The sequence below is a fragment of the Labrus bergylta genome, chromosome 14, assembly GCF_963930695.1.
Source record: "Labrus bergylta chromosome 14, fLabBer1.1, whole genome shotgun sequence".
Taxonomy (NCBI): Eukaryota; Metazoa; Chordata; class Actinopteri; order Labriformes; family Labridae; genus Labrus; species Labrus bergylta.
Genome location: NC_089208.1, coordinates 9,845,230 through 9,866,504, shown reverse-complemented (window position 1 = coordinate 9,866,504; position 21,275 = coordinate 9,845,230). Strand labels below are relative to the sequence as shown.

The window sequence follows — 21,275 nt, the reverse complement described above, 5'->3', positions numbered from 1 at the left end:
AGACCCGGTATTTACCTTGGAAGACTGAGAAAAATCTGAAATATGTAGCGCCCTAGTGCGTTAGGACATGGTGTCTGCATTTGGGTCCTGTCATCTGTGTCAATTACCGAAATTCTATCAGTAAAATCAAGCTAGACTATGCATCTAGCAGACCCTCTATTTACGATGGAAGCAGGGGGGAAAGGTATATATAAGAAGCACCCTAACAAGCAAGTCCACTGTGTGATTATTTTTTACCCTTGTCTTCTATGTTTGTACCAAAAGTTCACGATTCCCAATTAAAATGTAGCGAAACCTACTATAGTTCTTCCTCCTGAGGAATCTGCTCCTGTCATCTTCATGACTATGTTTGATCCAGCCATGCCTTGGCTCCATCAAGTCTCGATCAAAGTGCTGTACATTCATTACTGGCTTCTGCTCTTAAAACAATCCCCTCAGTGTTTGTTCTTGTGTCAGAAGCTTTGCCTTATCGAAGCCAAAAATAACAACTTTTTTCCAGCACAAGCTTTGTGCTTGGTTGTTTTTTTTGAAGGCAGTTATGGTACTGTACAACCTTATGAATAAACTTACTTCAGTGTGATATATCATTATACAAAATGCTAATTTTAGGATTTATTTAAATGTGTTTAAATGCAGCTAGAAACACACAAGAGCACTATAAAAGCATCAACCATGGACTGCAGAGGCACCAGCTGATTGAAGTGATGGTATGTAGGTGTGTGTATATATATATATATATATATATATCACATGAACTTGAAATAGTGGGTGTTTTCCAGGAATTTAAGTTATATAACTATACTAGCAGCAGTTCTCAGAGGTAAGAGGGTTAATTTATAAAAATAAATCCAGTACTAGGTATGTGTTATGAGGAAGGTCACTTTTCTTTGCAGGTTTGGCAATCCAACAGGTAAGAATATAACCTGGGCCAACATTTGTAAATAGTGTTTTTAAGATGTGAAATAGCAGCAGGATTGGTGACTAAATAACATGCTGGGTTTTTCATTACACTGCAGTGTAGAAAGCAATGTATTGAATCATTCTTTTCGGTTATAAAAAAAGTAAGTAAAACATGCAGTACAGCTAGGGTGAATTTATCCAGCCCTTACAATGCTTTTTACCTCATTTTCCTTCCAGCTTTCCTTTTCTGGGTAATCAGCCTGGGCAAATATGTGGTGCACAAAGAGCTGAGTGTGTGTGGGTGTCTGTGTGTGTGTGTGCATGTCTGTATACTGTGCCGGTTTGAATAATACTGGAAGGCAGATTGGAAACTAAGATGGGGAAAAAATAAGTCAGCTGCGTTCCTTACTTTCTATTCACTGACATGCAGATGGCATATTTTCAATGATTTCCCACTTCCACTGGTCTTGAGGAGCGGTAAGAGAGGAGGATGCGTCACGGTCTTGTAGAACAATGGGAAAGATTTTGCCTCCGGCCTCGTCTGTAATACACCTCTGCTGAGTTCAAACAGCAGCATTGGGCTAAATTGGGCTAATCCGAGCTCAAAGGGATGCCTAAAGTTCACAAAGTGTGGGCCCTGCTTAACAAAGAAGCAGGTTAATTAAGACTTGCAGTGACTCACTCTACTCCTCTCCCTGCTTTAGTAAGCTACTGGAGTTGCTGTAGGTAACTGCAGAGAGAAATGGAGATGAACAAGAAGCCCACAAGGGGACAACACTCATGCATGGTAAATAAAGCCTTTTAATAATGTGAACGCATATAAAAAGGGGGAATTTACAGCCTCTCAAGCCGTGGTGATTGCTGTGAAACACTGAATTCTCAGTATTCCATATCACTCACACAGCGTTTTGTTGAAATGTTGGTTTCTCATTAAGTGAGGTGTGAAAAAAGGGTGCTGGCTCTTAGACCCAAAAGGGCCAATTATCAGCTCTAATGGCTGATGTGAGTCACTGGTTTCTCCAGCAACCATCATGCAATATCACACATTCAAAGGTGATGAGGGGGCGACTTAAAACTACAAAGGAGGCTCTGGAAAAGGTGCATAAACAATCCTGATTTCTAGGTTGTGAATATATAGATTACCAAGTTCTTTGCAAATTAACCTGTAAAGGACAGGGACTTGTGAGACATACATCTTTCATGATCTGTAAATTGAAATCTGTATCCCAGCAGAATGTGAATGTGTGAGAAAGTGTGGTGTGATGTGTTTTAAGAATCCTCTCATTTTATAATTTCAGAAGACCGAAACTGGCACTTTATGAATGTTTTTGCACTGACCAAAATTCATTGAACATGTACATAGGAAAATAAAGATATTCTGATCCAGATTCTGTAATTGCTCTAAACTTGACTTAACATGACACCATGTGAATCTATATATGAATAAATGACTAACAGGTTCATCCATGCCTTTCTAATACAATTCTCAACTTCATAAGTACATGACATAAATGAGAAAAGGGTTGCATGAGTGTGTACCAATGTAACATTCATTTGAATATATTAGAAGGCCATTAGGATAGTGTTAGAAACAAAATCATAACTCATGGACAATTATCATTTTCTATTCCCTCTTGAATCATCTAAAATTGCAAATGGCATTTTGCAAATGATGCATTAACAGAGTAGCAATATTGACATTTCAATTACTATTTCTCGTAAAATATGCATTCTTTCCTGTAGGTAAATGCCTGCCAAAGCTCCGTAACTAAATTGTGACATACACCTGAGAGAGGTGAAACATGCCAAGACCCCGAGGAAAAATCCCAAAGTCCCCTCTTTAATTAAAATATTACCCAAACAGGTGCGAGCAGCAATTGCGAGGACCTCTGTTCGGCACAGGGAAGCTGAAGCACCCTGTCATGCACAGACAACATCCTGTTTGTTTAAATTTGTGTAGTTACATGTTGGGCATCTTTGGTGGTACGTTTGCACTTCTTTCTTCAGATATATTCCAGTTGATTCCCTCTTTTTTTTTTTTTCTACACATGGATGGGCTTTTCCCACTGAGAGTCACAGTATAACCTGAGCCAACATGCTTTTTTTTATTTAATTTAAAACGTATAAACAGTGTTTGGTATGACCATGGAGGACATGTCTATATCAGCCTAACACTGGACTAGCTTCTTCCTCTCCTCTTATTTTGCTATGATTCAATCTGCACATAGCCTCTGGAGCAGATGGCAAGAAAAAGGCACTGTCCATGGTTCTGAATTTCATCAGTTTTGGACACATACCGTACATGACAACCATTGGGTAAAACTGTGGTTCAGAGTTTTGGATGTCCAAGTCATTTACTATCATTTTTTGGTGAATCTTTTTTGCCTTTTTTGGAACAAGCTTTTACGAAAAAAATAAAGATTTATCTTCAGTTTTCTTGGAGGGAATGGGTATTTTTTGCCCAACTGCCTTCAACTGCGTTTAGAGGCAGTGTGTCTGTTGCAATATGTTAAATCCTGAAAACGGCATTTCAGGAATTCTGAGCCAAAGTGGGTTAATCTAAATCAATTAGAGCCCTGGAATATTCTCTTGGGAGAAGATCAAAATGGTCCTGAATTGGTAGCAGTACAAGATTCTGGAGTAGGAAACAACACAAATATTGCTCTTAGCGTATAGCTGGCTCGTACTCTGATAATGCTTTGATCAAATTAGGACATTTGAAACACCTGTCTGGGTTTTGGCACCCTCAACAAGCAATATGCGAGTATACTCTATCTCTACATTTTGCTATTTAGCCTGAGGATTTCTGAAGGCAAGCATTTATTGATGTTTCTAAAATATAAAAATAATATCAAATGATGAATAAATTAAGTATGATTTAAAGGGCCCATATTATGCTTTTTCTGGTTTTATATGTGTTTTCAATGTGTCCTGTGCATGTTTAGGCACATCTATTTGCAAAAATTCAAGTCCGCGGAAACACGGCTGTAGCATTAGCCGCATGAAACGCTCGGTTCTAGCCCCCCTCGATAAAAATTTGCCAGTCCGACGTCATTGTCAGTGTGAGATCACTGATCTAACCCCATTGGCTCGTTGTGGCAAGCCCAGCAGCTCATGTTGCACGCCCGTTATCTTCTGTAGCACACCCATGGTATGCCATAGCCTGCGGTAGCACAGTAGTGCTAAGGTGCTAATGTTTATGCTCCTCTCGGACGGAGCCAGTGGCCACATTCCAAATATGGTATAAGAGGCGGGACATTTTTGAGAACCGTGCTGAGCAACTGACCAATAACGACAGAGCGGATCGGCAGACCAATCAGAGCAGACTTGGCCCACGTGGGGCTCTGCAGTGGGGGCTCAGCAGAGCGTAGCTGACGGACTCAGAGCATAGAGGGAGCAAGGAGGAGCAGTACATGAAAACAGACACTCTTTTCGGACTTTAGCTATTGTGAACGTACAAAAGTAGGTACATAGATTAAATATACGAACCCCAAAAAGGGCATAATATGGGCTCTTTAATGGACCAATCCATAAATGGGTGAAATATACAATATGAAGAGGGTGCAGCAAAAAAAAAAAGGTTGTATACATCTCAAGTATTTACCAGCAGAGATACATACATAAAATACTGTGTGTTTAATGGTTGTCTCTTTTGTTAGAAAGCGTTGAGCTGTGGTGAAATTGTATATTCATGTAGTGCAAATCGCTGCCCTTCCACCACCAAATCAACCCCTTATGCTTACAATTGTCAGTAGATGTCATGTGAACCTTGTGGTCTCTCAGGAGTCCTAAAATGATATTTGTCTAACACAAACACTGACCCTGATATTAATCTACTTTAGGATAAACCTTACAAAAGGTTTTAAAGAAGTTGAGACTGGGTGAAAAAAAGACTCGTGTTATTAACATGCACTCAGTATCAATGTCTAAAAGTCAATCTTGTGCTTGTTAAGTGCACGACCCACACATTACACCCAAGACGTACTTTATTCAGCTGCCAGATCAGAATGTTTTACTTTGTTGAACATTGACTCACCCTACAAAAGAAGGCTGTTCATTATAAAAAAGACTTTTAATTAAACCCGGAGGGACTTGGAGAAAAAGAAGGATACTGCTGCATATAGATACAGAGCTAAACTGTTTGTGGTACAATCCTCCAACAAACAAACTGCACTGAAAGGCATTATTACATTCTGTGCTCATACTCGGTTAACACGCAAGCCGTAACTTTTAGACATAATATTAAGAAGTTAAGTACAAACCTTGACACCTGACCAAGTAGTCAATAAAAAGCCATTGTCGGGTGTAGCAGAGTTAATTAAAGCAAGGGCACCACTCTACATCTGTCACATCACTTGGCAGTTGGTTTAATTATATATTTTGGTCAATCTGTTCTTCCTGATGTGAGAGGGTATGCCATACATGAGACAACATCTGCTGAGGTATGTCATTTGAGTTTCAACATCTGTCCATGTTTTTGCACAGCCTGTCAATCACTTGAGTCATGTCTCATACACATTTGTGTTATCATATCGAGTTACCGCAAACACTGTCAAGAGCTGAGAGCTTACATCTGTGCCGCAGTTACAATTAACACTCTTTTTACTTAGCAGCAAATCTACACCCGGACCCAGAGATTGGCACTACACACAAATACCAAGACACACCCCGTGGCTTGCAGTCATTTTGGTCCCTTATGTTGTCCATCAAGGAGACAGTGGCAACTGTTCTCTAACGTGACTCCTCCCAAAAAAGGCTTGTGATCACCTAAGCTGTCAGCTTGCATCTGCTGAAACTACCAACCAGCCAACTGCGATACTGGCTCTGATGATATCTCCACACAAATGTGTCACCTACACATGTTCAGAAGGCAGTGGCATTTTTTTCTGTTTCTATTTTTGCTGCAAAAATAAATAAATATATATATATGTGGCAAACTTCATCTGCAGAGCCTTGGAGAATGTCAAACTGTTTTGTATGTATGACACTAGGATCTGATATATGGAATCAGTTTTAAAGCCGATGTCAGCTCATCTCAGATGAAATAAATTGCATACATGAATGTCAAATATTCCTAATAAAAAAAGTATGGCTGTGTTTATATACCTCGGTAATAGAGTCTGTACTGCATTGTTAAAGCTTGTGTGTGTTTGATTCACAAATACATCATATATCACTCAGTAAAATCAGAGGTAGCAAGACCTAACAGACATGTTAAGTTGCCAATCACTGATGCACTGCTTTGTTGAGGAAGGATTGCCCCTGATGTCGGCTGTCTTTAGATATGGTATCTCTTTGAAGTAACATGATAGTTTATAGCCCCAAGATATAAACATGTCTTTTTGTTCCTTATATTGAATAAAACTCAGTAAAGTAGTGATGTGAAAAAATAAGATGCATTCAATCATCCATAACTAACTCCCAATGAACTGATAGGATAGCAATATATGGATTTGTGAAATGCCATACTAGTTAAGGATAATACGTAGTAGTCTGCCTGATCCCCAACGGAACACACCCACACAAATACACATCCACACTTTTCTAGTCCAAGACACACTCGCAGATGACACAGAAACCTAGAGACACACAAGCTTTCTATCCCCAGACTCTACAGTTTTTTTCCTGTATGTAATCCCCTCTGAGTCTATTAATATTTCTGTTTCCATTGCGATTCAAGCCTTGCCAAATGTTGTACAGATAAGAGGAGATAAGAGCATAAGGAGCAGGGAGATAAGAGCAAGTGACCTGCAGAGATCAGTGCACTAGAGGTCAGGCAGAGGAGCAGAAGTGAGTCGCTGAGAAATGGACTTTCCCTGCTCAACTCCTCTGCCAGCCTGATGATACAAAAACAAATATGAACTGCCATCTAAGTTTTTTTAGAAGTGCACACTTAAACACGTACTTCAAGTTAATCTTTTCTGAAGCAACTTGCTTTTGTATAACCAATTTCACCTTTAGAGAAGTAGCACGGGAGCCAAACAAACACTCAGACAGCAGTCAATATTTAAAAAGATAATTGTGAGAAGATATTCTACACTTAACTGGAGCCAAGTGAAAAAAATCCTTAACTAAACATCCTGACAAATTATTCCCATAGCATATTTATGTTGTCTATGTAACCAAAGACACTTTACATTTCAAATTAAGTAGAGTAACATTTAACGATAAATAAAAAAGTGAAATAAACCAAAGTCATGTTTTATCTAAGAATCCCTTTAATTATTTTCTCATGGCAATGTTGTAAGCTGACAAAACCAGCCTAACAACACTTTTGAATTCAATACAGCGTTTGAAAGGTGTTTATCAGAAATAAAATAAAACGTATGACCAAACCTTGTTCTCTCTTCAATACTCGACAATATGCGACACACCAACCACCCACTCAAAAAACAAACACTGGACATAAAAAAACAAAAAAAACAATTGAAGAGACGTGTCATTACCTGTTTGTTGTTGTACTTGGGTTGGCTGGTCTTGTAGCTGTAATCTGAGTACTGGTCTGAGCCGGTAGAATTGTCATCTCCCCCTGTTCCTACAAAGGTGTTGGCAGCAGGAAGGTCCTGAACAGCCTGATGTTTCTGTGAGGCTGAGGGAGATTGGGCCTGTAGCTGGATGGAAGGTAAGGGGGAGTTGGAGCGGTAGTGCCTGCCTATATCAGGACTTCCTGGCGAATATGTTAAGGGCAGATGTATCCTGGGGCTATCGTTGACTCCATCAAGATTGAACTTGAGGCTCTTTTGAAGACTGACCTCCTCCTCTTCCCCAAGTGGTTTTGGGGACTTTTGGGGTTTCCCTTTCCTTCCTCGTTTGCCTTTGGCATTCTTTGGAGCCTGTTTGGGTGCATATAAGTCCTTTGTTTCCTTCTTGCCAGCCTGATAACCACTCTTTGTTTCCCTCTGGATGCGGTGTCGAATAAATACCACCACCAAGATCAACATGACAACACCCGCCACACCGGCAAGGCTTCCAAACAAAATGTTGCTACGCTGTGCAGCATATCCATTGTCAGGATCACCAGCAATGTCCCTGTCCAGTGGAGTGTAAAGACTGTGTCCAACTAGAGCTTCCACTAAGCTGACATTTGAAATGGTTTCATTGACGTAGATGTGGACCAGGGCAGTGGCATGACGTGCAGGCTTCCCCCTGTCACTAACTCGCACCACTAAGCGATGTAGCCCACCGTGTTTTCGGGTCATCTCTTTTGCTAGAGTGATCTCCCCGCTAGATGGTGAGATGCGGAATAATTGGTAAGGATTCCCACCAGCAATACTGAAGACTAGCTCTGCATTAGGCCCACTATCCAGGTCTTCAGCTTCCACAATCTCAACATGGCTGTCAGGGGAAGCTAGAGGTGACAGGCGCCTGTAGGAGGAATTGGAGGGCTTGGTGACCACAGGGTCATTGTCATTCTCATCCAGTACATTGATAGTGACGCCAACATATGAAGACCTTGGTGGTTCCCCTCTATCCACTGCCTTTAGACGGAATGTGTAGCTGCTTTCTTTCTCCCTGTCAAATGAGATGCTTGAGAGTATGGTGCCTGTGCCATTTTGAACAACAAACTTCCCTCCATCAGGCTCAACAGCCAGATGAACATAAGCATTCTCACCTTTGTCCACATCCAGAACTGTCACCATGCCGACTGGACTGAGGGGAGGCATGTTTTCCAACACTGAAAAGCTATAGCCACTAAGCATGAACTTTGGGTCGTTGTCATTCCGGTCAAGGACTTTAATAACAACAGTTGCGGTTCCTTTATGAACTGGTGACCCTTTATCTGCTGCCGTGACTCGGAACTCATAGCGTTCTTTATGCTCTCGGTCAAGGGGGCTTCTGGCCCTTACTTCCCCTGTATTCGGGTCAATCTCAAACAGACCTTTGATTGATGAGTCTGCCACAATGTTATATAGGAGTTCTGCATTGGTGCCACTGTCAGCATCTGAAGCTATAACATCCAAGACCTTTTCGCCTGGTTGGTTTTCTTCAGCAAACTCTACCTCAAACAATGTCGGGGAGAACACTGGAGAGTTATCGTTCACATCAGTCACCTGCACCTTCAAAGAATTTGTACTAGATAGTGCTGGATTTCCAGAATCTACAGCCACAATCTCTACTCGGTAATCTCTAACCCTTTCATAGTCGAGAGGAGTGGTGGTCTGCAGGAAATACTTCCTCTTGTTGTCGCTGGATGAGTCGCTGGCAGGACGGAGCTGGAAGGGCACATCTCCCGCCACTACACAAGTGACCACAGCGTTCTCTCCCTCATCCAAGTCAGACACTTGCACCAAAGCAACAGCTGTTCCCACGGGCATGTCCTCTGAGATGTTGGCCACTCCTTCACTGTGTGTCACAAGGCCAATCCCACGAATCTCTACAGCTGGCGCATTGTCATTTTGGTCAGTCACCTCAATAGTTACAAAAGTCTTAGAGCTTTTAGGTTGAGGACCCTTATCCCTCGCCACCACATAGAAGGACAAGCTGTTGATTTCTTCCCTGTCCAGTGGTCCTTTGACATATATAATGCCAGTTGAGCGATCAATCCGTAACAGTTTTGGTACTGGGTCTACTGCTTGGTGAAGGGTGTATTCAATTTCTCCATTCGGGCCCATGTCAGAATCATTGGCTTTGACCTAAAATTAAAAGGAAATCTGTGGTTAAAGGCATAATTTACTAGACAATTTTTGGTTAGAACTAAAAGACCAGAGTAGGCCAGATTTTCTCTCATAACCATTGAACAATGAATAAAAAAATGAATCAACAAACATGTGGACACTTCAAAGCACAGCAAGAGAAAAGCTTTTTTTATTATTGCCCTTCCTCTTTGCTTTTGATGGTTTTATCACAGGCCTTATTATTTCCCTTTTTAACCATTTATTCCAGAAACAGGGCTACAGAAAAGGGTTAACATACGGTTAAATATGTCTCCCATGACAGTAAGTGTAATTTTCGAACAGTATGTTGAGAAAATCCTTCTCAAAGTATCTTACTCCTACACTCCTTCATTGTGTATCTCTTACTCTATTAGTACACATAACAGCATAACAACAGCAATAAGAAGCTTAATTATCCATACAAGCACACTGATGCTCTAATACTTTAAGCATTACTTAAAATTGCACATTAGAGTAAGACGGTGAAAAAAACATATCAAAATAAAACTCATTTTAGAAACTTCAGCATCATGAAGAGATATTAGATAACAAGAAATGAATGTGGCCTTGGCTTGCAGGTAACACTTTGAACATTCACAGTAATAAGAGTTTGTAAATATTTTAAAGCTCAACACCAGAATAAAAATATGTATCATTGGTTTGTACTTGCTCAGAAGACTGTGTGAGGAATTAAAACAGCACAAACAAGACGCAGTGTATCTTGCAAAAAACATCTTTAGAAACCACCTCAGGATTGCATTATATCTGAAGAATAAAAAAAACTGCACAAACATGACGCAGAGAGTAATTTTGCCAAAACATCTTGATAAATCAACTGAGCGGTGTTTACTCAATGCTGGATATAATATTCAAGACAGTATAGCACTTGATTGCAGCTGAACGCTTCACTTCAAAAAGGCAATTGAATACATAAATAACTCTTAAACGCAAGAACACTGCAAAACAGTCTTACCTGCAACACAGAGTGCCCCACTGGACTGTTTTCAGACACTTCTGCCTCATACGTTGACTTTTCAAACTTGGGGGAATTGTCATTGGCATCAGTGACAACCACCCTCAGCAAAGCACTGCTGTAGCGCTGAGGGTTTCCTCCGTCTACTGCCTTGATGGTGAGATCATATGAATCCTTTAATTCACGATCTAGGTTGCCCAGGACGATGAGCTGCGGGAGCTTTCCCCCCCTGTCGTCAGCCACCTGTAAGCCAAATAGAGTTGCAGCATCTGGTCCCGCAGTCAGAGCATAATCTGCCACACCATTCCTGTCTGAGTCTCTGTCTGTAGCAAGAGGTATGGAGAACAGTGCCCCCATGATCGTGTTTTCAGGGACAGAGATGGTGAGCACAGAAGAGGGAAACTGCGGCGTGTTGTCATTGATGTCTTGGACCTCGATGCGTCCTTCAATGAGTCGTGGGCTCTGGTTTTGTATCAGATCTGTCACGGATACCTCAAATTCCAGGTAGCAGGGCCTACCCTTTGCCAGGGTTCGACAGTCCCTCAGTGTCTCTCTGTCTATGGGGATTTCAGTGGTGAAGATGTCTCCAGTCTTTCCATCAACGCGAAGGTAAGGGGCACCCACCTCCAGCTTGTATAGATGACCAGAATCTGGGAGGCCCTGGTCTGCTGCCAGGCTACCAATGAGGGTGTTTGGAGGCTGCTCCTCCTGGACCCGGTACAGGATGCCGCCTTCAGCAGAACCACAGTGCAGCACCAGGATCCAAAACAGCACTTGTTGTAAATTCAGTTCCATTGGGTCATCAGAAGATCTGCCTGCGAATGACAGAAATATTTGTGTCAGAAAGCTTTGCCTTGGAATTACTGAGAAAATACATGTAAAATGTAAAATAATCAGTGGCTGTGCCAAAATAGCCACAAATTACATAAGTGTTACTATAAAGGGAACTCAAAACAAACATCAACAATTACTTCAAACCACGGTGATTCACTTAGTCAGGAGGGGGAAAAACATATTGTATTGTTCTATTAAAACTCTATATATGTGAAAATGAATCATTATTACCAATAAGTTGTACAAAAACATACAGCAGGCTTAGAATAAATATGATATTAAGAAAAACACAACAAAACAGGCAAAGGTTCAGTTTTTTAAACCATAACTACATCGAAACATGGTTTCATAGATTTAATAAATATCTCAGCCTCCTAAATTCCATGTATAAATTTAAATAGGAACATGAAATTACTTCTTGTAAGCTTACATACAAAACAGACTTGAGAGCCATTGCTGAGTTTTTTAGCTGCGTAATCACATTAAAATGTTATACAAATTTAGATACAACACAGCCTAAGAGACTCATTATTTCAGAATTACACTAAGAGACATTGAGCAGCAATGTAGCTTAAACGTAACACCAAGGTATCAAACACGCCTTTAGAATGCATTAGAAACAATCAAATGCGTATAAAATTGACATAGTCATGAGCAGAGAGGCCTCATACAACACAAGGCTTACATAAAAAGGGTCATTGAGGTTATTGGGGCCATTCTCCCTCATGCAGATTATGCAACAAGCCAATTATCGTCATGTGCAGCTTGCAACAATGCACAATGCAAAAGAAAAAAATCTATTCAAGCTCCATTGCTACTGGCTAGTTCAAACACTGTAATCATTATGTTTGATTTTGAACCTTTCAACTCTGTAATTATGACCCATTATTTTAGTGTCTTCTTTGATCTGCATTCCCTTTAGCAAAAGAATCCAGAGTTTTTTCCATGCTACAATGGTTTTATACTATAATTATTTCCTTTGAGTGGGTCTGTGTTGAATTATGTTGGTAATTGAAATTGGAGCAGACATTGAGGTTAAGTATCAAGGTCCAGCACTCTAGAAAAACTTAGTGATTGCAACATTTTACTCGTTTTGTCTGTGTCTCCAAACTAATCATCCAGTGCTAATTCCAATGAGTGCTTTCAATGACTGTTGTGTACGGAGCCTTTTATGCTAAGTAGGTGTTGGTGATGCACCGATCTAATATACTGATAGCTTTTGGCCCAGGAACTTACTTTTTTTAAACAGATAAATTGTTAGCCAAAGTCGACAAGACGAATCATGTCCTAACAAAAATGGGAAAATTGCAACTAACTTTACTTTCCTGAACCATGTTGCATTCACACAGGCTTTTAAGGAACATTTATTTTCCAATTCAAAACTCATGTAGGGGAAGCAATGTGTTGTCGTACAGAGAGAAGTATTGAAAGTGGGGAAAAAAATACCACAACTACAAGGTCTAGTATTGGCAAGGGATCAGAGAAAAGAAAAGCGGATCATTGCAATCTCAGTTTGTTTGGTTGTGACTGTGAGAAAGATAGAAATATATACAAGTATAAGCAAACAGTGTTACTCTAAACTCAATCAGTCGATTCTGCATCTCCTTCCATAAAACAATGTTCCAAGAGAGGAGCAAAAAAAAATGTGTATTAAGCTAGACAACACAACACAAATATACAGAAATCCGATGAGAAATCCAATTCCTTTTGAATACATTAAAATTGGAAGTGCAGGTTATTGATGCACTAATTGCTCCGTTATCGATGTGTCCTTTTTTTACATTTGCAGGGGGAGACTTTAGTCAATGTGGCGTGAACAGCGAGCGGGCTCTCTGTGTGTTCATGTGTGCAGGGGGGGAGTCAAAACATAATCAGCTGCTGCACTCCGGTACACATTTAACACATCTGAAACTGAACACTGTTATTTGCGATGTAATTATAAAGTAAAAGGTCATTCTCAATCGAATAGTAAATGTATCAAATTGCTGTCCTCGTTTGCATAAAAGAATGCTCATGAAAACATTGTTGAATAGAAATATTTACGTGTATCATTACTCAAATTGATTTTTAAAAAAATGGCAATGTTGTTATGTTAATGCGATCATATTCAAAGTGACACCTTTTAGGCTGCGAAAAAATGTGCCTGATAGTTGCACTATGTTATGTCTTCTACTCTAAACTGTTTACTGTTGACTTGAAGTTTGCAGAGGGAACTTTACAAAAATGGGCTTTCAGAAATGGAAACCATAATTATTTCCATGGTGTTTTCTTTAGCCGTTACTGTCCCCCTGCTATTACAGCCACTTCTAGAATGAATAGGCGGGCTTTGAAAGTGACATGATTGTTATGGTTGATGACACTCATGACTTAATGTCTTCCAGTTGGCCTCATGCCTGTCTTCCAGATGGCACCGTGCCTGACAGCCAAAGCGAATCGGTGTGCTTTATTTTTCTCCTTTGTTTACTTTTACATTAAAATTCATGTTGTTTGTGAAATATGCGTTTTGCCATCAGTCAGTAAGAATCCTTTAATCGCTGAATACTATTGACACCATGCCTCTGTGTTGTTTTTTTTTTTTTTTTTATATCTCACATTTCTCAGCTGTCCCACGAATATTTTATCAAAAGCTTGAGAGAATCCTATTTTTCCTCGTCTTGCAGCACTCGTAGGAGGAGATGGCAAAGAGGAACTTGTATAGGGTTTTTTTTTTTGTTTTTCCCCACCACTGGACTAGTCTCACAAAAATGCATTACCTGACAAGCAGAATGGACACATTAGAACTGCTGATCACAAATACAAGTGACATTTACTGCATCTCAGCACTTTTTATCTGAGAAAGTTGGTTATCATCTGCCATCCCAGATGGTGTGATAGACCCACAAGACTACAAGCTGATTCAGGCAGATCGGGATACATAACTCAGCATTAAATCAAAGAGAAGGAACAAGAAGTTAGTCCTTCAAGTGTGTTAAAATGTGTCTGTCATAACACAATGCTGGCCAGCCAATCATATCCAATATTTAGCTGTTGTAGTTATTAAATGAACTGGACCACATCGCAGTACTAAAATCTTCAAGAAGTGTGAGACTAGGAAAGTGGGAACCTTGCTTTTGGCTATCAGAACTAAATGTGTGAAAACAGATGAACTGTGGGACCACAGTTGTGTTTAACAAAGAGAATGACTGCAGGCCATTTATTTGCATTTGTGCAACGATTACCCTTCATCACTAAAAAATAGATGAGCTACTTTTGGGAGTCTATACACCACAGCAAGACTTGGAATTGGCTGATGTTTGGATGACCCAACTGTAATACTAGTTGTATGAATGCAGTTTACACTGTGCTTTAAAAAGAGATATTAGGGCTCTGCTTGGCCTGAAGGGTTTACACTATAATTCCCTTAAGCACTGAATTCTGCAAAAAAAAAAGTGCCCTGCACACACACAGAAACACAGAGCCAGATACTCATGGAGGCGCGCTAGAGCAACAAATGTTGTTAAAAAACATCCTTCCAAATACAATCAAGACATCCGCTGACTAACTGAGGAAAGAACTTTAACTCTACCAGCGAAGCAGCATTCAGTGCATAGCCTCACACTGTGATCATTCAATGGTCCAGATGGTTCCAGCATTGAGAAATACTGAAGGCAGCCTGCACCACAGTATGGAGGTGGTATTTCAAAGGCACTCTCAAACTGCCGGATGGTTTTGTTATTTGCTTTATCTCCTGTGAAGATGTTTAACATTGCAAAATAAATAAAAAAACGAGACGGTGAAAAATTACTCTGAAATGGATTTTTAAGACCCTGAGGAACACCACAGATACGGCTTTCCGAATGGCTCGAGAAAAAAAACAAAGTCTAAGTACACGGACAGACCCAGGGGTCAGTGTTTCATGACTCATGCTCAGCACAAGGCCATCACTCTGCAGAATCCCAACCTGCAGGAGGAGCTCAGCCAAGCATACCCCTTCACCTGACAGTGACCTCCATAGATAAGAGCTGCTCTAAGAGCGGAGACAAAGTGATTCTCACTCCCGCCCACTGTGTCACCTGAGAGTCTGCTGTCACTTATGTTGAAGTTTCACTGAAATGTAGAAGTGTTATGATTGACATTCAGGGCTCAAAAATTGTCTAACACCTTCTCACTTTTCTCCTCTACAAATGCAAAGTTCTCTGTGAAAAAAAAGAGTAAAGAGTATTTGTTTGTTTAAACCATGTAGGCTTTAAATAATTCAACACAAACTGAAGTTGTTCTGTCATTTTGGAAGAAAAATATGCAAAAGAGGACAAAAGCAACATTGCTGCATTCACAATCAGAACACTGGAGTAGTTGCAAACACTTCAAAAAGGAAAAGAAACAAGAGCTTAATTTCACCAGCGGATGCAGAAATAAGAGGATGTCTCTTCCCATTTCTGCCCTCTTCCCCCTTCCCCCTTCCTTCTGATCTCTCCCGCACCTCATGGATCTCCTTTTCCACCCATACCATTTTGAATGACAGTGAAATCCTGAATTCCTCCTAGCAACCGCCTACAATCCTCTATCCCTCCACCTCTCCCCAAAGGCTCAGTGCCAGTGCTGCTGCTCTGCTCCTCACTGAGGAGAAGGTGAAAGACTTCACTGGCAGCTCAACATCAGTCAAGCTGCAAGCTCTGATTGAGTCTCACCTGGAGCCCGCACACGGTGCACCACCCAGCTGGCTCCAACCTTCAACAGAAGATTTCAACTTCTACATGTCTTCAATCGCTGACCCTACTGTGGCAACGTGTTCACAGTTGGTTTCATTCCCAAGAGGAGTACAGTTTTCTGTCTTAATGAGGCCGGGCGAGCTGAACCCAGACATGATTTTGACCTCTGAAAAAGTGAAACCATACTAGTAGAAACACCAAGCAAATCCTTGACTGCATATAAAAAGGCATGGACATAACCGCTTGGATTTAAAAAGTGAAGCCACTACAGACGTGCCTTGAACAAGTGTTCTTTCATAATAACCCAAAGAGGGAGACCAAGTGGGCAGCAAAAATGAATCCATTTTAATGAAACCAGGTCAGATAATGAAGAATAGTTCTCAGTTAATTCATCACCTCAGTTAACATCGTATTCTAGAGTTTGTAGGTCTCTATTGTTAGATCTGAGTTTTTTTCATTTTCTGAAATATTGTAGCATTTGGAGTCAAATATTTGCTTCAGAGGGGGGCATGTCCCTTATTAAGCAATCTGCCAACCAAGATAGAGGCCACAACAAAGCATTTTGCTCCTATTATCCAACTATGCAACTTCTGGTTTGAAAGGAAAATGAGGTAACAGCTAAATTGGGGCAAGCTTCAAAAGGATGGTTAACAAACCATTCACTACTTCATTACAGCAAACTATTATTCACCATTTGACATTAGCTTGGTGATGGTCAGTGGATAACATTGATGTATCTGTATTAATATCATTCTCTCTGACTTCTGAACAATTATCCTCAAACTCTTTCAGCTTTTTCGTCTGAAACATTTTGCACCACAGTCAGTTGTCAAACTCATTGAAGGAATGTCAATATTTGATAAGATTGAAAGTTTAAAAAAAAAAATATATATATATATATATATATATATATATATCAACTAATCAATTGTAAGTTTTATGGAGGGCAATACGACTCCATATTAATGTACATATTGAAAGATGTGTGGTTACTTGAGATTTGCCATTCAAATGTGTCTAACTGGTGGTATTGTATATTATACTTGGCCACATACATGCCAGTGTTGTCATCCTACATTAATAAAAGGTATGTAAAGAATTACGGAAATATAATTGCTCTCCTGAGCATGTGAGCCTTTTCCTGGTTACCATAGAGACAGACCCCATGAGTCAACGTGCTGACTGACTGGGTGACACTTGCTCTTTAAGTTGGCTGCTCACCAGGTCCAGCAGAAATGACTCAAGCATAGAATCAACTGAGGCATAATTGTGAATTACTAGTATGTCAAAGGGTCAGGGCTGTGTCTAGGAAAACAAATCATTAGAGTATCAGATTTTTAAAATAGGTGGTTTTGAAGTAATGGATTGTAACATAACGTCCTGTTTATCCAAATATACTAATTGATTTCTTTGCAGTAGCAGAGAACAAGATTATTATCCAGAAGAAAGCAGGACCTGGATCCCCACCTGTTACTCGCTACAAATCAAGCTCATGAATTTCTACTATAAGACGTCCTCTGCGCTGCTTTGCCAGAGTGAGGAAAGATAACGGGTGATTTAATGATTTTCTCAACTGATGTGATTTGATATATTGGCTGACTGTGCGCCTTTGGCTAGTATAGCAGGTAAAATCCATTACCCTCCCACCAGCATGATTTATGACGGCGACTGTCACAGCTTAGGACTCCTTACAGCTGATCCACACACAGAATGTACTTCAAAATGTTTCTCTGGTGACCATGAACCCTGGCCATTGGTAATGAGAAAGCACTGGCCTTTGGTTGGAAACACTTGCAAAGGGCATGGGAGTTTCATTTGGCTATTTGTATAGGCTGCTGCACCCACAAAAAAAAAAAAAAAACACTGATGGACGTTACTTCTACCGCACAAAAAAAAAAAGCCATTCAAGGCACAGAGATCAAAGGGGCTGCCATCACACATTGCCAGGATGTTCAAAGTGAGATATGAACATACTACAGGACATATACTCTATTTTACCCTGTCGGTCTAGGCGTGTGACCACACCAGAGTTTAGTTAGATTTCCTTACTGAGGAGATTGCTGCTTTTTTATTTTTTGAGGGGGCTCCTTCCTGAAAGTTATCTGTTGGGCGGTCATGTCAGAAAGGCTGTTTGCTTCTTTTTATGCATGTTCACCTAATGCTTAACAATTAGCCTCACTACAGCAACTCCATTCCATGACTTATTGCTTATTATTGTAGAGTTTTGATATTTCAGAGGGGGGGGGGGGGGGGTGGGGGGTGGAAAGTTTTCAATTTTAAACTGTCTAATTATATAAAAATGGACAAATCATTATCTCCCTCTTTATAAATACTTTATACACAAATGTAGACACAGATAAACAGCCAGACAAACATATCATGTCAAACTCCCATAACTGTTTCACACAGATCACCAAATTCATCACTTCGATGTCTAACACTTTGTCAGATATGGGTACAGCTGGGTTACAGGCCTGTTCGGCTCTGCTCTGCTCTGCTTTGCCGACCTCATAGCCTCCGGTATGTGTGGGAACTTGGACCGACATCACTATGTGGAGCAGACTATTAAAATGTGCCTGGTGGTCGCTGGAGTGGCGAGAAACAACACCCCAGACTCACACTGGAGAGCAGAGGAGATTACCCGTGCGGACGCGCTTTTTTAAAGATTTGTCCCCCTTCTTGCCTCTCTTCTCTGCAATCATATGCACGAAAATCTATCCATAGAAGAAGAAAAAAAAAACCTTGCAGATTAGTTCTGATCATGGCAGGCTGTACGTCAGAATTATTTGCGTTGCTGGTGAGTAAACAGCTTCGAGTAAAGGTCCACTAATGGAGGCAATTACGATGTTTGCAGCTCGTATAAAAGAAAAGGCAGGAGAGTGATGATAGCCTAGAAATGGATCACATTTTCTGCTTCATAGGATCATAATGGTGTAATAAAACGCAATTAGCCGATCGACAGTACACATGAGATTGAAGCGTATGCGCTTGGTGCTGTATGTGAAGTGCAATGATATGTAGGCTTCTTGACAGAATACCATCACTCACTGTGCGGAGGCTGGATCCCGAGTCTGCTCGGATGTCTTTTAATTGCAGCGCATCGTCTTATTAATCACGCAGAGGATCATTATAGTGGCTGACATATCAACATTGTTACACCCCCCCCCCCGTGTCTGATCAACCTGTAGCCTAACACCAAACCGCTGCCTTATCGGCTTACAGATTAGAAAGTGCACCGCAGACAACTTGTTGTATAAACAGCCGATTTGCACGACGGTCTGCGTTATTAGACACGACTTTAGACGAGTCCGAAGTGTTTGCAAAATTAATGAAATTCACTCCAGCAACATCGAGCAATTTCAACAACTTTCCCGGTCGATTGTATTACCTGATCCAGAGACTTCTCTAATGCGCGCTAGCCAATCCGTCCGCAGCTGATGTGTCCACCGGTGATCCCAGAGGCAGGTGTCTAACCCTCAAACCTCCGTCACAGTGCCCACATGAAAATTAACTTCAGCAGCCACAAAAATCCATTCACAGCATTTGCAACTTTCCGTGTCAAATTTCAGGCGAATGTGTCCACCGTCGTTCTGCAATCTTGAAGAAGAGACGCGGATGTCTTGTCCGTAGGAAGAAAAAAAATTAAATGGAAGTTATGAGTGGTTTGAGTTTGATTATTTTAAGACAGAAAAGTCTCGATCCGCGGGGAAAGCCTCCTCTGAGCCATTTCCAATCCTCAAGAACTGATCCCTGCCAAGATGTGCACTCGTTGGCGCATCCCCTCGGTCCAAGTTTTCTCGAGCGCTTCCCTTGGTTTAAGTATAGCCGTGCGCGTACTCTACGGACGCACTGGGTGTCTGGAAAACTGCAACACAGATGTCATTTTTTGTGAGGTAAAACGAGAAAGCTAAGCGGTCCTAGAACAAGGAGCCCATCTGAAGCATTTCCAGAGAGCAAGTGGTGAGACACTGTGGATAGGTTAGTTGCTCCCCCTCTCCTCTCCTCTCCTCTCTCCCTCTCTACTCATCAGAGCGTGGGAGGAGGTGGGGCTCCCATCCACCGCATACAGCACACAGCAACTTCACACTCAGCATCGCATTATACCCGGGTTGCCTACCAGGAAATTGAATGATTCCTACAGTTTAAGGAGATCTCATCAAAGTGGGTCACCGCGAACGGGGAGTGGGGGGGGGGGTTGCACTTTGCTAAATAAAAGTGTCAGGGTGCCTGCACTCCCTTTTATTGTTCATCCAAAAAATAATCAGCGCTTCTGCTGATTTTAAAAGCGGTAATTGTGCACAAATGTCTGCATCTGATGTAACAGGTAGCCTTCACTGACAGTTTACTTGTTGATATGCATTCCATGTAGCAAAATGAATGGCCTAAAATGGAAGCAGTCTGGCCACAATTTATTCATTTGGCGCCACCCTCAGGCGGTTATAATAAGAGAAAAGGAAGTAACACAAGCCTTTACATCAGCTGAGGAAATTAGCAGTATTGACTGTTAACATTGCTTGATGTAGGAGAAATGCGCATTACAATGTTGGTTTCTTGCAAGTGGAGAAAATGGTTATCAATTGCACAAGGGGGGGAAAAAAAAACATTTAGCTGTTGGTGTACATTGGAATAAAGTAGTTTTGTCTGACATCATCAGTTAAAACTGCGGCAGTGTAATTAAAAAAAAACAAAAAAAAAAAAAAAACACTTTTGCTCAGGGCTGTAAATCAGCACAGCTCAGCAGGGAGTGGAATCCATCCCACGCCACACTTATTCTCTTCCTTTCTTCCCAAACACCGACGCCAGTGATCATAACTGCTTAAGCACAAGCAATAGACCAGGAGCAACGAGTCAAACACAAGGTTTGTCACAAAGGAAAGAAAGGAAGAAAAAAAAAAAAAAAGCCTAAAGCAATGTCCTCCGGAGAAAACTTCATTTGCTATCTTCCCCAGCCATTCTGAGGCGAGAGAGTTTATCAGAGTGTTTCCAGTCTGTGATCCTTTACTCCTCCCCCATCTCTCATTAGCTGCAAACACACAGCTGTTGGGTTACCTCTCCAGGGCTCCCATTAAGGGCTGCCACTCAGGCTTACAGTGTCCCTGAGCCAATCATATTAGAGCTCCCGCCCACGCAGCGCTATGCTATGCTGCTCTTCAGCAGCCATATTAATAACGTTTAAGGATTTTCACAGGTGGCCCATAGGTTGAGAGCCAGCAGAGAGAACATGTT

At 41.0% G+C, this 21,275-nt stretch overlaps 1 protein-coding gene across 2 annotated transcripts in view; it reads right to left on the bottom strand.

Annotated features, from left to right (window-relative positions):
- The window catches only part of pcdh1a (protocadherin 1a), a 99,783-nt gene extending 79,747 nt beyond the window's left edge, over positions 1-20,036 (bottom strand). For both annotated transcript variants that reach the window (XM_020630253.2, XM_029276685.2), the window contains exons 1-3: positions 19,438-20,036; positions 10,528-11,342; positions 7,347-9,533 (exon numbers count right to left, since the gene is read on the bottom strand). In XM_020630253.2, the coding sequence (XP_020485909.1) occupies positions 7,347-9,533; positions 10,528-11,322 (2,982 nt within the window). In that variant the 5' untranslated portion in view covers positions 11,323-11,342; positions 19,438-20,036. The remainder of the gene's footprint in view (positions 1-7,346; positions 9,534-10,527; positions 11,343-19,437) is intronic.
- Positions 20,037-21,275: the final 1,239 nt, after the last annotated feature.